Source organism: Panthera pardus, unplaced genomic scaffold (assembly GCF_024362965.1).
Source record: "Panthera pardus isolate Hobbes unplaced genomic scaffold, ASM2436296v1 HiC_scaffold_25, whole genome shotgun sequence".
Lineage (NCBI taxonomy): Eukaryota > Metazoa > Chordata > Mammalia > Carnivora > Felidae > Panthera > Panthera pardus.
In genome coordinates, this window is record NW_026526821.1 from 87376540 (window position 1) to 87390689 (window position 14150).

General features: G+C 36.8%; 1 protein-coding gene and 1 long non-coding RNA gene across 11 annotated transcripts in view; one reads left to right on the forward strand and one right to left on the reverse strand.

Annotated features, from left to right (window-relative positions):
- Window positions 1–14150, forward strand: part of ZNF638 (zinc finger protein 638) — a 136592-nt gene that overhangs the window by 102022 nt on the left and 20420 nt on the right. For 7 of the 10 annotated variants that reach the window (XR_002077861.2, XM_019441369.2, XM_019441417.2 and 4 more), the window contains 8 exons: window positions 2658–2729; window positions 3928–4014; window positions 4272–4340; window positions 4962–5002; window positions 7420–7551; window positions 9817–9945; window positions 11098–11139; window positions 11601–11735. Coding sequence is in view for 9 of the 10 variants with exons in the window: in XM_019441369.2 (XP_019296914.1) it covers window positions 2658–2729; window positions 3928–4014; window positions 4272–4340; window positions 4962–5002; window positions 7420–7551; window positions 9817–9945; window positions 11098–11139; window positions 11601–11735 (707 nt within the window). In the remaining variant the exon portion in view is untranslated. The remainder of the gene's footprint in view (window positions 1–2657; window positions 2730–3927; window positions 4015–4271; window positions 4341–4961; window positions 5003–7419; window positions 7552–9816; window positions 9946–11097; window positions 11140–11600; window positions 11736–14150) is intronic. The other 3 variants (XM_019441384.2, XM_019441424.2, XM_019441434.2) reach the window with 3 other exon arrangements.
- LOC128773535 (uncharacterized) lies at window positions 1795–2429 on the reverse strand. The gene is made up of 2 exons (XR_008417894.1): window positions 2338–2429; window positions 1795–2097 (listed from the first exon to the last, which is right to left on the reverse strand). It is a non-coding gene; the product is annotated as an uncharacterized LOC128773535 (long non-coding RNA).

The window sequence follows — 14150 nt, forward strand, 5'->3', positions numbered from 1 at the left end:
GTTTTTTTGGACTGTAGTGGGTTTTAATTATTTTTTTCTCTTCTATTATTATCCTCTCTAGTTCTCCTTTCTATTAAATGTTGGTTAGTTTAGGGTCATCTTTTTAAACGGATAGAGATCAGTATATTAAATTATCTTCTCTATAATGGTAGAAAGGAAGCAGGTTGTAGTTGGGAAATACCATTGTTAGTGGTAGAGCCAGAATTTTCATAGATTAGTTTCTTCAAAGCAATAATCTGAGTGGGTCAGGAAGCTGGAAGTCTTGTTTTGAGGATGCATTTATTTACTCAACAGTTCGATATTGCTTTGAGAGTGAGTTTATGGGAGTTTTGGTGGAGACTTGGGGGGAATGGGTGTTAAAGCTGCTTAGCCACTCCTTAACTGTTGGAAATTAATTCTACATTTTTTCTCCCTTAAGTTCTGATAACCCAGCCAGAAGTAATAAAGTGGATTGACCTGTTATAATATAGGGATAGTGAAAGAATTACGTAAGGGCTCTTTGGGGCTCAGTGTGTCACAATTTGAGATTGACTAAGAAATGACTAGTTAGGTGATACTTTATAAGTATTGGTATTAATCTTTTTGAGCAATGGTTAGGGTCTGTATTTGGATATAAAGGGTGAATTTGTAAACTATTTCAGTTGATTTTTGTGCATATCTATAATTGTTTTATTTGTATGGTAACTTCTCAAAAGCACGATCATGTTCTCACAAGGGTTCTGTAAAGTAATCATGGCATTTGCCACCCTTGTTTATAAATGGGCAAATGTGCACAGAAATTGATTCATGCCCTAAGACTAAGACTTAACAGTTTTTTTAAGTTCATTTATTTATTTGGCGGGGGTCAAAGAGAGAGAGAGAGAGAGAGAGAGAGAGAGAGAGAGAGAATCCTAAGCAGGCTCCACACAAGCAGCTGGAGCCTGCCACCGGCCTGAAACTCATGAAACATGAGATCATGACCTGAGCCAAAACGAAGAGTTGGACGCTTAACCTGCTGAGCCACCCAGGCCCCCTAAGACTTCACAATTTAATTTGGAAGTCAACTTGATCTACTGACTTTTTTTTTTTTTTTTTTAATTTTTTTTTTAAATTTTTATTTTTGACAGAGAGACAGAGCATGAGCAGGGGGGCGCAGAGAGAGAGGGAGACACAGAATCTGAAGCAGTGTCTAGGCTCTGAGCTGTCAGCACAGAGCCCGACCTGCAGCTCGAACTCACAGACCGCGAGACATGACCTGAGCTGAAGTCGGACGCTCAACCGACTGAGCCACCCAGGCGCCCCATGACTTTTTTTTTTTTCTAACGTTTATTTATTTTTGATAGAGACAGAATGTGAGCAGGGGAGGGACAGAGAGCGAGGGAGACAGAATCCAAAGCAGGGTCCAGGCTCTGAGCTATCAGCACAGAGCCTGATACAGGGTTCGACTCATGAACTGTGAGATCATGACCTGAGCTGAAGTCAGATGCTTAACTGAGTGAACCATCCAGACGCCCCTTAATCTACTGACTTCTGATTCTGGGCTTTTTCCTCATAATGCAACCTTGGTGGTTAATGGATCCTAGTTTTCAGAGCTAAACCTCCTGTTGCTCTCTGAATGGAAAGGGATTTGTTCTCTGGTGATCTTTTCAGTGCCGCTTTGATGATCACAGTCTTTACACATCATCCTTGAAGAAAAGCAACAGTAATGTGTATGTATAAAAGGTCAGAATAATTTAAATAGTCCTGTTCACATAGAGCGCACTAGGTATGAGTCATAGCAATCTTAATGTAGCCTAGCCATGATTGTAGGTATTCTTCAATGCTTTTCAATCAACTGGAATCCAAGTAAGCTTGAGCTGGGAGACCCTAATTATAACTGCTTGTGGAACCATTAAAAGCATTATGGGATTTTTTTTTTTTAGTATTTGTTTATTTTGTGAGAGAGAGTGGGTGCAAGGTTGGGGAGGGGGGAAGAGGCAGAGGTATAGAGAGAGAGAGAGAATGAATGAATTCCAAACAGACTTCCTGCTGTCAGCACAGACCCTGATGTGGGACTCTATCCCATGAACCTTGTGATTATGACCTAAGCTGAAACCAAGAGTCAGACACTTGGGACGCCTGGGTGGCTTGGTCGGTTAAGTGTCCGACTTCGGCTCAGGTCATGATCTCGCGGTCTGTGAGTTCGAGCCCCGCGTCGGGCTCTGTGCTGACAGCTCAGAGCCTGGAGCCTGTTTCGGATTCTCTGTCTCCCTCTCTCTCTGCCCCTCCCCTGTTCACGCTCTGTCTCTCTCTGTCTCAAAAATAAACGTTAAAAAAAAATTTTTTTGTTTTAAAAAAAGAGTCAGACACTTAACCAACTGAGCTACGCAGACACTTGGGATTGTTTCTGTATCCTTGGCAGTTAGTTGATCCACACGTTGAGAGATTTATTTAACTTGCCTGAATGCTATTTTTCAGTACGTCACTGGAGAGATGAATTCTAATTTTACTGATTTTTTTTTTTTTTTTCTCCTGAAGGAATTATCATCCTTGCTAGATTTAGAAAATGACCTGTGCCCCAAAGATGATACCATTATGTTTTTGGGATAAAATGTTCTGTCACTCATATTCTTTATGAAGTTCTTTGGGGATCGTTGATACCAATTAAATCAATTTTGACTATAACTTTTGTTATTTAGGGAAATCAGCTGGTTCTGTAAAATCTGTGGTAACAGTAGCTGCTAAAGGTAATAAAGCTTCAGTCAAAACAGGTAAGACTATTGGGAAGGAGAGGTTTTATTAAGTTCTTCTTGCCTTAGAGAATATAACAAACATAATATCAAAAGCAAGCTTTATACTCCTATAATTTGTAGTATCTAATAACATCTTGAAAAGTTTAGTACATACTTATTTAATATTTAAAACCTGACATGTAATGGGACTTTGAGTTTTTGGTATATTGATCCTTGGCAGTGTGTGCATTGCAGATACATTTTTGTGTAAGAAACTTTTTTTTTTTTAAGTTTATTTGTCTATTTTGAGAGCGAGAGAGAGAGAGCGTGCGTGCAGACAGGAGGGGCAGAGAGAGGGGGAGAGAGGGAATCCCAAGCAGTCTCTGCACCATCAGCACAGAGCCCAATGCAGGGCTTGAACCCACGCCTGATGCTCAACCGATTGAACCACCCAGGTGCCCCTGTATTGGAAGCATTTTTAACAGCTCTGTGATTACAGGTTGCTCTGTCACTTCCCCCTACAAATTGTTTAATCTTTATTTTCTCAGTTTTTAGAGCTGTCACTTCATATTACCTTCCCTACCTTATATATTTTTCTATTTGTTACTCCAGAAAAGATTTTTCTTACCCTGTAAAAAGAATGTGTTTCCTCCATAAAGAAAGGAATGTAACATGTTGAAACTAATATGACCTGTTTATTAATATATAGAATTATTTTATTTTATTTTAAAAAAGTGGTTTTTTATTTATTTTGAGAGAGAGAGAGAGTGTGAGTGGGCAAGGGGGGAGAGGGAGACACAGAATCCAAAGCAGGCTTCAGGCTCTGAGCTGTGTCAGCACAGAGAGATGTGGGGTCTCAAACTCATGAACTGCGAGATCATGTCCTGAGCTGAAGTTGGACACTTAACCGACTAAACTACCCAGGCACCCCATATAGACTAATGTTAAAGAACCTTTGTACAAATTATGAAATACGATTTTTTTATGTGTGATCATGATGTGCTTCTACCACTGGGGGGATAAATCTGTGGCTCATTACTGACCATCAGTAAGAACTGTATCTCATTTTAAATTTGCTTTTAATCTTACTGGTAAACAGATATAAGTGGGAATAATAAATACATGGAAAAGAACTGCTTTTATAATGTTGGACTAAATTACTTCTACGTGTTAGTATGAAACATGCTAAGTGATTGAACAGGTCCCTAGAATAATAGTTCACTTCTACTTTTAAAAGCAAAGTCTAGTGGAAAGAAGTCTCTAGAAGTCAAAAAGGCTGGCATTGTCAAAAACAAAGACACCAACAAACCTGTCATCGTACCAGGTAAGCTTGAAATGCTTTCTTTTAGTGCTTTCTTTACATCTTCTAGGTGTACGTTTAGAGTGTATTTTGAAATTATTGCCTTAAAATCTTGAAAGGGATTGTTTTGTTGTTTTTCAAAGAAAAACCTGTCTTAGCTCTGACCTAAATAAGGTCAGCCTAAGGAAACTTACGTGACAATTTAAGCTCCTGTTTAGATTCATTAGTTTAATTATATTAGTATGCTTTTCTAGACTATTAAAGCAGACTATTTCATGCAGAAAACTCTGAAATAAAGACCAGTGTGGAAGTCAAAGCCACTGAAAATAGTGCTAAAGAAACGGTTTCAGGTAGGTCAATAAAAATTTTATTTTGTTCTCTTATGTTTAAAGATGGAAGATTAAATTAGAAGAAAATAGGGTATTTAATTTTGTGTCAGATATAGTTAATATATTTTTTTATTTTTATTTATTTATTTTTTTAACGTTTATTTATTTTTGAGACAGAGAGAGACAGAGCATGAACGGGGGAGGGTCAGAGAGAGAGGGAGACACAGAATCTGAAACAGGCTCCAGGCTCTGAGCAGTCAGCACAGAGCCCGACGCGGGGCTCGAACTCACGGACCGCGAGATCGTGACCTGAGCCGAAGTCGGACGCTTAACCGACTGAGCCACCCAGGCCCCCAATATATTTTTTTAAATACGAGGTTCATACCTAAGTGAAATTTAAAATATTGTGATTCAGATCTACACCCGTCTCTTGATTATTCTGAAGTTTTGCTCTTAGAGGGAATAAAATGAAACATATTAATTTAAAAACCATTGTTAATTCTGTAGCTGCTTCCTTAAATTTTCTAGTATTTTGTCAGTTGTGTACACTTCTATGCAGTTACTATTTAATCCAATGTGGAAAAAGTGAGAACTTGATAAAATATATCTGCATGAATTCTTAACTTTATTTTGTATCTTAAGAAGCTGCTGTGGAGGCCACAGAAAATGAACAAGTCAACAAGGTCAGTTTTTATATTTTACTTATTATTTAAAAGCTTAGGAAATTTTGACACAATATGGTTTTCTTATTGTAAACCCAGTAAAAAATGTACAGGATTTGGCATGGTGAAAAATCTATCATTTGTGACTTTTTAGATAGGGTTTGAGTTGCAAAATAAGTCATAAAAATTTAGGTGCAGATTATTAATAAAGGTACATGTTTTTGAGGTTTACCTTTCACTGAGAAAAAAAAGTTAGGCCAAAATGGGCTTTTGAGTAGAGAAACCAGTGGTGTAATTAGAACCAGTAGAATTTTTTGAAGTCTGTTTTTTTTAGAAGCAAATAGGAGATAAGTGAATATTGTGTGTTTTTAGAATAGCGAGTGGAATTTGAGATTTTATTTGAGGGCATAAAGTTTGCTTTATTGTTTTCCTGTGGTTAACATTTGTCATTATGAATGTATTAAAATCCTGTTAATTTAGATTTTACTGGTTAAGGTCTTGAGATCATTCAGGTGCTAAGCATTAAGTTTATTTTTGACTGGTAGATTCATTCTTCAAGTAGTAACTAAGTGGTATGTATCTTACTGTTGTTTCAGGAAGTTTTTTTTTGTTTTTTTGTTTTTTTTCTTTTTTTGAGCGGGAACACAAGGTGGGGAGAGGGGCAGAGAGAGAAAGCATCCTAGGCAGAGCTGGACACAGGGCCCAATCCCACTACCCTGGGAAATCAAGAGTCAAGATGCTCAACCAACTGAGCCACACAAGCACCCATGTTTCAGGAAGGATATTTTATTTATTTATTTTTATTTTTATTTTATTTTTTAACACCCAACTGACTGAGCCACCCAGGCGCCCCTCAGGAAGGATATTTTAAAGCACAAATAGATTGGCTTAAAGACTTCAAAAGGAACATTTATGAACACAATTGATGTGCTAGTTAAAAATCATTCTCAACTTACTTATAAAAAGTATAACTTCCTGACACCCCCCTCCTTTTATTTTTCAAAAGAAAAGTTACAGATTGTCCAATTTACTATAGTATACCTTTGGGGATTTTCTCAACATTCACTAAAGGAAAAATTGGCATTGATGAGAGTCATTTGAAGAATAAAATAGATCCGAGAGGAGAGAAGGCAGAAATGAAAGTATTTATTTACTTTGTAATGGGAATTGGGCTATAGGGAAAGGTTCCTAAGAGACGGGGTAAGTTTTTTAATATTGCCTAAAAGATCATTTTATTTGGCGAGATAAAAGGATATGCTCTGATTTGGAGGTTGGAGATGTTAGCAAAACATGGCACAGGAATGGCAGAGCATGGAGGTGTTGTCAGAGACAAACTGGTGTTTTAAAGTTGTATTTTTATTTTTGTTATTTTTTTTAATGTTTATTTTTGAGAGAGAGAGCGTGAGCAGGGAGTGGCAGAGACGGGGGAGGGCAGAGGATCCTAAGTGAGCTGTGCACTGAAGGCAACGAACCCAATGTGGGCTGGAACTGATGTGGGTTGGAACTCATGAACCCATGAGATCATGACCTGAGCCGAAGTCGGATGCTCAATCAACTGAGCCACCCGGGTGCCCCACTTGTATTTTTATTTTTTAATTATTTTTAGCTTTTTTTAAAGCTTTTGTTTACATATTTTTTAAAGTTTATTTTGAGAAAGAGTGTGTGTGAGCAGGGGTGGGGAAGGGAGAAAGAATCCCAAGGAGAGTTTGATACTCAGTGCAGAGCCCAATGTGGGGTGCAAACTCATGAACTCTGAGATCATGACCTCAGCCAAAACCAAGAGTCAGATGCTCAACCCACTGAGCTACTCAGGTGCCTCCCAAGATTTAATTTTTTTTAAATAGTTTTTTTTTCTTTTTTAATGTTTTTATTTATTTTTGAGAGAAAGAGCATGAGCAGGGGAGGGGCAAAGAGAGGGGGACACAGAATCTGAAGCAGGCTCCAGGCTCTGAGCTGTCGGCAGAGTCCGACGTGGGGCTCGAACTCGTGGACTGTAAGATCATGAGCTGAGCCGAAGTCGGACGCTTAACCAACTGAGCCACCCAGGCGCCCCCCAAGATTTAATTTTTTTTAAGTAATCTCTATACCCAGTGTGGGGCTCAAACTTAACAACCCCAAGATCAAGAGTTGCATGCTCCACTGACTAAGCCAGCCAGGCTCCCCTTAAACTTGTATTTTTAAACAGTGGTTGAAAAAGAGAACTAAAGGCTTTGACTCGATGACACATGGTATGAATGAAATTATGCTATGTACTTAAAGAGAGGAAATGTGCATTTTGTTTTGTTATGGAGGTTCGGACCAGCCTTCTTAAATGATAAGATTTAGTATTAAAATGCAGTCAGTTTAAATACCATAACAAATGATCTGCAGCATAAACTTAAGTAAATATAGAAGCAGTTAAAGAAATTTGAATGTCAACTCTTAAATTTGTTTTGAAGGAAACAGAGGAAATGTGTGTGGTACTTATTTCTAATTTGCCTAATAAAGGATATTCTATAGAAGAAGTTTACAACCTAGTAAAACCATTTGGTGGTTTAAAGGATATTTTGATTTTATCATCTCATAAAAAGGTAAGCGTTGATAATAGCTGTTCATGTTATCTGAAGCACATTTTGAAAATAAGCTCACAAAATGAAAAGAAAAGGGTTTAAAGGCAGCACCTCAAAATAATTAAGCCATCTCAACCTAAGGGATTTTTAAAATATAAAACATATCCCGTATTTTAGTGTTATTGTAATCTGACGTAGTTTTTATGATGGAGAGGATGGCTTAATATGTCAAAATTTTGCCTAAAATTTTAGTCTAAATAAAATATTTTATCTTCGATATGTTAATGAAGTTTTATAATGACTTACAAACTTGCATAGCACTTTTTTACTAGTATTCCTGGTATCTTACCAATTGTACTCAAATGGGAAGTAACCATTCTCAGACAAAAATGTCATCAATACTTAGAATAACCTAGGCTATATTTGTGTTTCAAGTTTTCAGGAATTAGTACATACTACTTTTGTAATTTCAAAACAAAACAAAATGTATTGTTAATAACTTGTGGAATGTACTTTACAAGAGGTGAGATTTTAGGAAAGTTTAATGGAAACACCACTCAGGTGATTAGAAGTGGTGTTCTTACATTAGAAAGGAGTTTGTGATCACTAGAGATCTTTGGAAGGTTATATATGTTTGATGGTAGTTGGAGCCAGTTTGCTTAAGAAAACGGAAGAGGAGAGTGAATGCAAGTTACATGCAATTTCACATTATATTAAAAGTAGATTATTTGAATGTCTGCACACCTTTATAAATTACTGAAAACCAATGAATTCTGCACTTATAAACAGGTGAACTTCATAATGTATAAATTATATTTCAGTAAAACTTTTTATTTAGAAACAAGAATAAAAGGAAGGAGAGTTTTTTTTTTTTTTTTTTGAGAGAGAGAGAGTATGTGTGAGCGAGGGAGGGGAAGAGGGACAGGTAGAAAGAGAATTTTAAGCAGTCTCCACGCCCAACACAGAGCCCAGTGTGGGACTTGATCTCACATCCGTGAGATCATGATCTGAGCTGAAATCAAGAGTCGGATGCTTAACTGATTGAGCCACCCAGGCGTCCCAGGAATGATTTTTTAATAAAAGAATTTTTTAATGTGAGTACATTAAAATCGGGGGAAATTGTGGGAATCTGGAAATGAATAATTCAGATTCACACTTTGCATCATATACCAGAGTATGAGTAGATACTTTAAATATAAAATCAAATACAGAAAGTCTAGACTTTTATCTGCCCAATTTTGATTAGAGTTGACTAGAGTTATTAACTATTGGGAGATTTAATACTTTTCTAGATATTATGTAGAAAAATACCAGTTTCAGTCATATAAACATTTCAAACATTTGTGGTTTAAAATGAACATAAAGCAAGATGTAAATTAAAAACTAAAAATATTCTAATTATTGTAATAGGGAAACAAAGATTCATACCCACATTATGCTGTAAAATATTAAAAGTTCAATAAATAAAATGGCAAATGACCCAAAGAGATAATTCTTTAAAAAAGGAATTACAGGGGCGCCTGGGTGGCTCAGTTGGTTAAGCGTCTGACTTTGGCTTAGGCCATGATCTCACAGTTCGTGAGTTCGAGCCCCGCGTCGGGCTCTGTGCTGACAGCTCAGAGTCTGGAGCGTGCTTCAGATTCTCTGTCTCCCTCTCTCTCTGCCCCTCCCCACTCACGCTCTCTCTCTCTCTCAAGAATAAATAAACATTAAAAAAAAAAAGAATTACAACTGTGAACAAATATATGGAAGATTTCTATCTCATTAACTCCAAGACATGTAGAAGAATGTTCAGCCTATTCATTTAGCCAGGGATGAAAATTAAAACCAAAATGTGTGAAACTATGAATTTCACAATTAGGAAAACTGCAAAATCAAAAATAACATGGTAATTTGGTTCTTTCAATTCTCATATTTCTCATATTTTACCAACCATTAAATTTATTTACTTAACAAGTATTTATTAAATGTCTGCTATATGCCAGATACTACTCTAGGTACTAAGGATACAGTAATGAATAAGATAAGATTTTCCTTAATGTCATTTACTAGAATGTCCACTCTTATTTCTCTCGTTACTATTGCCTTATAAATGCAGTCATCCATTCCTTATGGTTGTAATATTGTGAGTCTGTTGGCCTCGCTTTTGAGGAATGCCTTTTTTTTTCTTTAAAACATTTACTAAGTTATTCAGTTTATTTGACTCTTAAGTATTAAATCTTTTCAAGAAAAAGTAACTTAGATAAGAAATTTATTTTTTTGTTCTTGTAATTTCTATTTTAACAGGTATTTATGGAAGTAAATAGAAAATGTGCAGATTCTATGGTAAAATTTTATACCTGTTTTCCAATATCAATGGATGGAAATCAGCTCTCAATTAGTATGGTTCCTGAAAACATGAATATAAAAGATGAGGTAAATAATAGACTTACCATCAGTTTTTCTACAAAATTATAAAATTTTTAAATTGGATTTATTGTAGTCTGTTAAGTGTTTCCTGGCTTGCTTCTTCAGGTTAATGTTTTTTTTGATCATTGAGAAAGCTTCCTTTTCCTTCATAATCTCCCAGTCCATTGTTCGAGAGTTACTTCCATATTGAGGGAATCCAACCCCTCATATATTTTAGAATCGAAAAAGAGTTGAAAACCATCTGTAGACAATATTCTTTTTTTTTTATGTTCGTTTATTTTGAGAGAGAGAGCACATGTGAACATGGGTGGGGTCAGGGCAGAGAGAGAGGAAGAGAATCCCAAGCAGACCCATGCTGTCAGTGAAGAGCCCAACTTAGGGCTTGATCTCAGGAGCCATGAGATCATGACCTGAGCTGAAATCAAGAACAGGATGCCCAACCAAGAGCCACCCAGGTGCCTCGACAACTCTCTGTTCTCGTGTTACTGCTATTATCAGCCCTCCGAATCCCAGATGTTATTTTTGAGTTTTCTCTGGTTTTGCATAATCTGTTTTGTATATTTTAAGTCATAAATATTTCTGGGGTTTATTCTCTCTTCATCCCAACCATCATTGCTTTGTTTCTTAAAAACTCCCAACTAGGGGTGCCTCAGTGGCTCAGTTGGTTGATTGTTTGATTGTGATTGTGGCTCAGGTCATGATCTCATGGTTTGTGCGTTCGGGCCCTGCATTGGGCTCTGTGCTACCAGCATGGAACCTGCTTGGGATTCTCTCTCTCTCCCTCCTTCTGCCCCTCCCCGCTTGTGCTGTCTCTCAAAATAAATAAACTTAAAAAAAATTAAAAAACAAAAAACTCCAGGGGTGCTTGAGTGGCTCAGTTGGTTGAGTGACCGACTCTTGGTTTTGGCTCAAGTCATGATCTCATGGTTTGGGAGTTCAAGTCCCGAGTTGACTAATTTGCTTAGGAAGAAGGAAAAATTTTTAGAAGGAAAAAATTTAGAAAAATTTTTAGAAGGAAAATTTTTTAAAAAACTTGCTGACTTCTTATTTTATGAAATAATTCTTAATGTTTATTCATATAGGTTATTTTATTATAAATTTTGACTAAATATATGAATGAGGAAGACTTATACTTTCCTTCTGTTTTGCCTTTTCTAGGAAGCTATATTTACAACCTTGATTAAAGAAAATGACCCAGAGGTAATATTTTCTTTTAAATACCTTATTACACTTGTTTAATTGGTAGAAATATTGGTTATTCACCTGTATAAATAAAACCTTAGTACTTATTTTAAAATATTGAGGTAATGGAAGTATACAGTGGGTTTTATCTTGGTTCAAATAAAAAGTAAAGGGTCATGGTAGTCCATAATGTGAAAATACTTTCCAGATACTGGAGCCATATTAAGTGGGTTAGGTATATTAAGTGTTGGGTAAATATTATGTTGATAAAAGAAAGATTATACTTCGTGTTTCAGTATATTGTTTCATTGATTACTGAAATCTAAAACTAAGATCTCACTGTCTTCACTCACATAGTCATTTTCTTACCTTTGGGAGAGAACATCATCTGACCTTGGAAAAATTAAATTTACTGTTAATCTGTGTTTTACAGTTTAATAATTCATACTTTTTCTGTGTTCTCTCTTAAAAAACCACAGGCAAATGTAGATAAAATTTACAATCGATTTGTACATCTTGATAACTTACCAGAAGATGGACTTCAGTGTGTACTTTGTGTTGGACTTCAGTTTGGAAAAGTAGATCACCACGTATTCATGAGTAACAAAAACAAGGTAAGGAGGTCCCTTCTGTTTTAGCTGTGTGTTCTGTAGAGAATATATGACTAAACCCTGTACTCTTAAGGATTTGCTGTTTGTTTGTTTGTTTGTTTGTTTGTTTGTTTGTTTTGAGAGATTTGGAGTGTGACCAGGGGAGGAGCAGAGAGAGAGAGAGTGGGGAAAGAGAATCCTGAGCAGGCTCCACACTGTCACTGCAGAGCCCAACACAGGGCTCAAACTCATGAACTGTGAGATCATGACCTAGGCTGAAATTAAGAGTCAGATACTTAACCAACTGAGCCACCCATGTACCACATGGGTTTGCAACTTTTAATTCATCTTCTGAACTGAAGCACCTATAAACATTATTTAATTTCTTTTTTTTTTTTTTTTTTTTAATTTTTTTAATGTTTATTTATTTTTGAGACAGAGAGAGACAAAGCATGAATGGGGGAGGGTCAGGGAGAGATGGAGACACAGAATCCAAAGCAGGCTCCAGGCTCTGAGCTGTTAGCACAGAGCCCAATGTGGGGCTCGAACTCACGGACTGTGATATCATGACCTGAGCCGGTCAGACGCTTAACCGACTGAGCCACCCAGGCGCCCCAACATTATTTAATTTCTTAGCAGCACTATGATAGATCAGCATATTTTTTCCTGTGCTGTGATAAGAAGCAAGAGATGATCACTTTCTCCTCAGAACTCCTAGCTTTTTGTTTCTGTTTTTGTTCTTTAATGTTTATTTATTTTTGAGAGAGAGCGAGAGAGGGAGAGGCAGAGAGAGAGGGAGACACAAAATCCAAAGCAGGTTCCAGGCTCTGAGCTGTCAGTGGAAAGGTCAGATTTGAGTTCATCTAAGCTTAATTACTTTTGTGACCTTGGCTGAGTTGGCTTACACTTTTAGTTCTCATCTCAGTTGAAAAAAGGTGTTGCCAGATAGTTCCTAAAGTCCCTTCCAGCCATAAAACACATAGAGAGTTGTTAGGTCTCTTTGTTTAGTTATATGGGAAGAAGTATAAAATGATCAGCCCTTTACTTCATGGTTTGGCTTCCTTCCTTAAAAGAAACTGTTAACCTCTTTACATTTGCTGTGCCCTCTGTGTTTAATATTTAATTCAGATACTTAAAATTAGATTTTTAATAGAAAAATGTTTATTTTTGCAAGAGAGAGAGAGAGAGTGCGCACCTGCGCCTAAGAGGAGGAGGGGGCAGAGAGAGAAAGGGAGATAGAGAATCTGAAGCAGGCTCCAGGCTCAGAGTTGTCAGTGCAGAGCCTGATGCAGGACTCAAACTTTTGAACTGTGAGATCATGACCTGAGCTGAAGTTGGATACTTAACTGACTGAGCCATCCAGGTACCCCTAAAACTAGATTTTGGTGAAGCATGTATTACCTAGAAAAGTAGCATTTCATATCAGAGTTGAGAATGTTTGCTTCTGAAAAAGCACCTAATTCATCAAAAGTAGATGACTAATTTTGACATGCTTCTGATATACAGAGCATGTTAGATTGTTAAATACTTTAGAAATAGTGTGACATAGGGAAGGGAGATGACAGATGGCATAAGGAATTTTGATAAGTTTAATTTTTTGGTAGGTATTCTTTAAATTTCTTAAAAATACCTATCATACTTTGCCATTTTGCCTTGATTTTGCAACATTTTAAGGATTGTTGTCTCTTGTTTCCTTTGAAATGAAGATTTACCTCACCTTTGAAATCACATTTGAAGTCTGGAAGAAAAATATATCCATTCTTTATAAAAATTAGAAAGTGTTTTTGTTGAACTTTTTGTTTTAACCCTGTTTAAGTTTCCATTCAGTGGCATTAAGTATTTATTCATGTTGTTAAACAACCATTACCACTATCCATCTCCAGAACTTTTTTTATCTTCCCAAACTGAAACCCTCTGTCCATTAAACAGTAATTCCTCCTTCCCCCTCTTCCTAGCCGCTGACAACCACCATTCTACCATTTTACTTTCTAATCTCTATGAATTTGACTACTCCAGCTACCTCACATAAGTGGAATCATACAATATTTGATCTTTTGCGATTGGCTTATTTCACTTAGTCTAAAGTCTTCAGAATATATTGTAACATGTCAGAATTACCTTCCTTTTTAAAGCTGAATAATAGGGGCACTTGGATGGTTTAGTTGGTTAAGCTTCTGACTCCCTTGGTTTCAGCTCAGTCATGATCTCACGGTTCTGTGTGTGTGAGCACTGCATCCAGCTCCATGCTGATGGTGCAGAGACTGCTTGGAATTTCCCTCTCCCTCTCTCTCTGCCTCTCTGCCTGCCTCTCTCTCTCTCTCTCTCTCTCTCTCTCTCTCTCTCTCTCTCTGTCTCTCAAAATAAGTAAATAAAAATAAAGCTGAATAAGAATCCATTGTTTGCATATATCACATTTTCATTTATCTACTCATCTGTTGA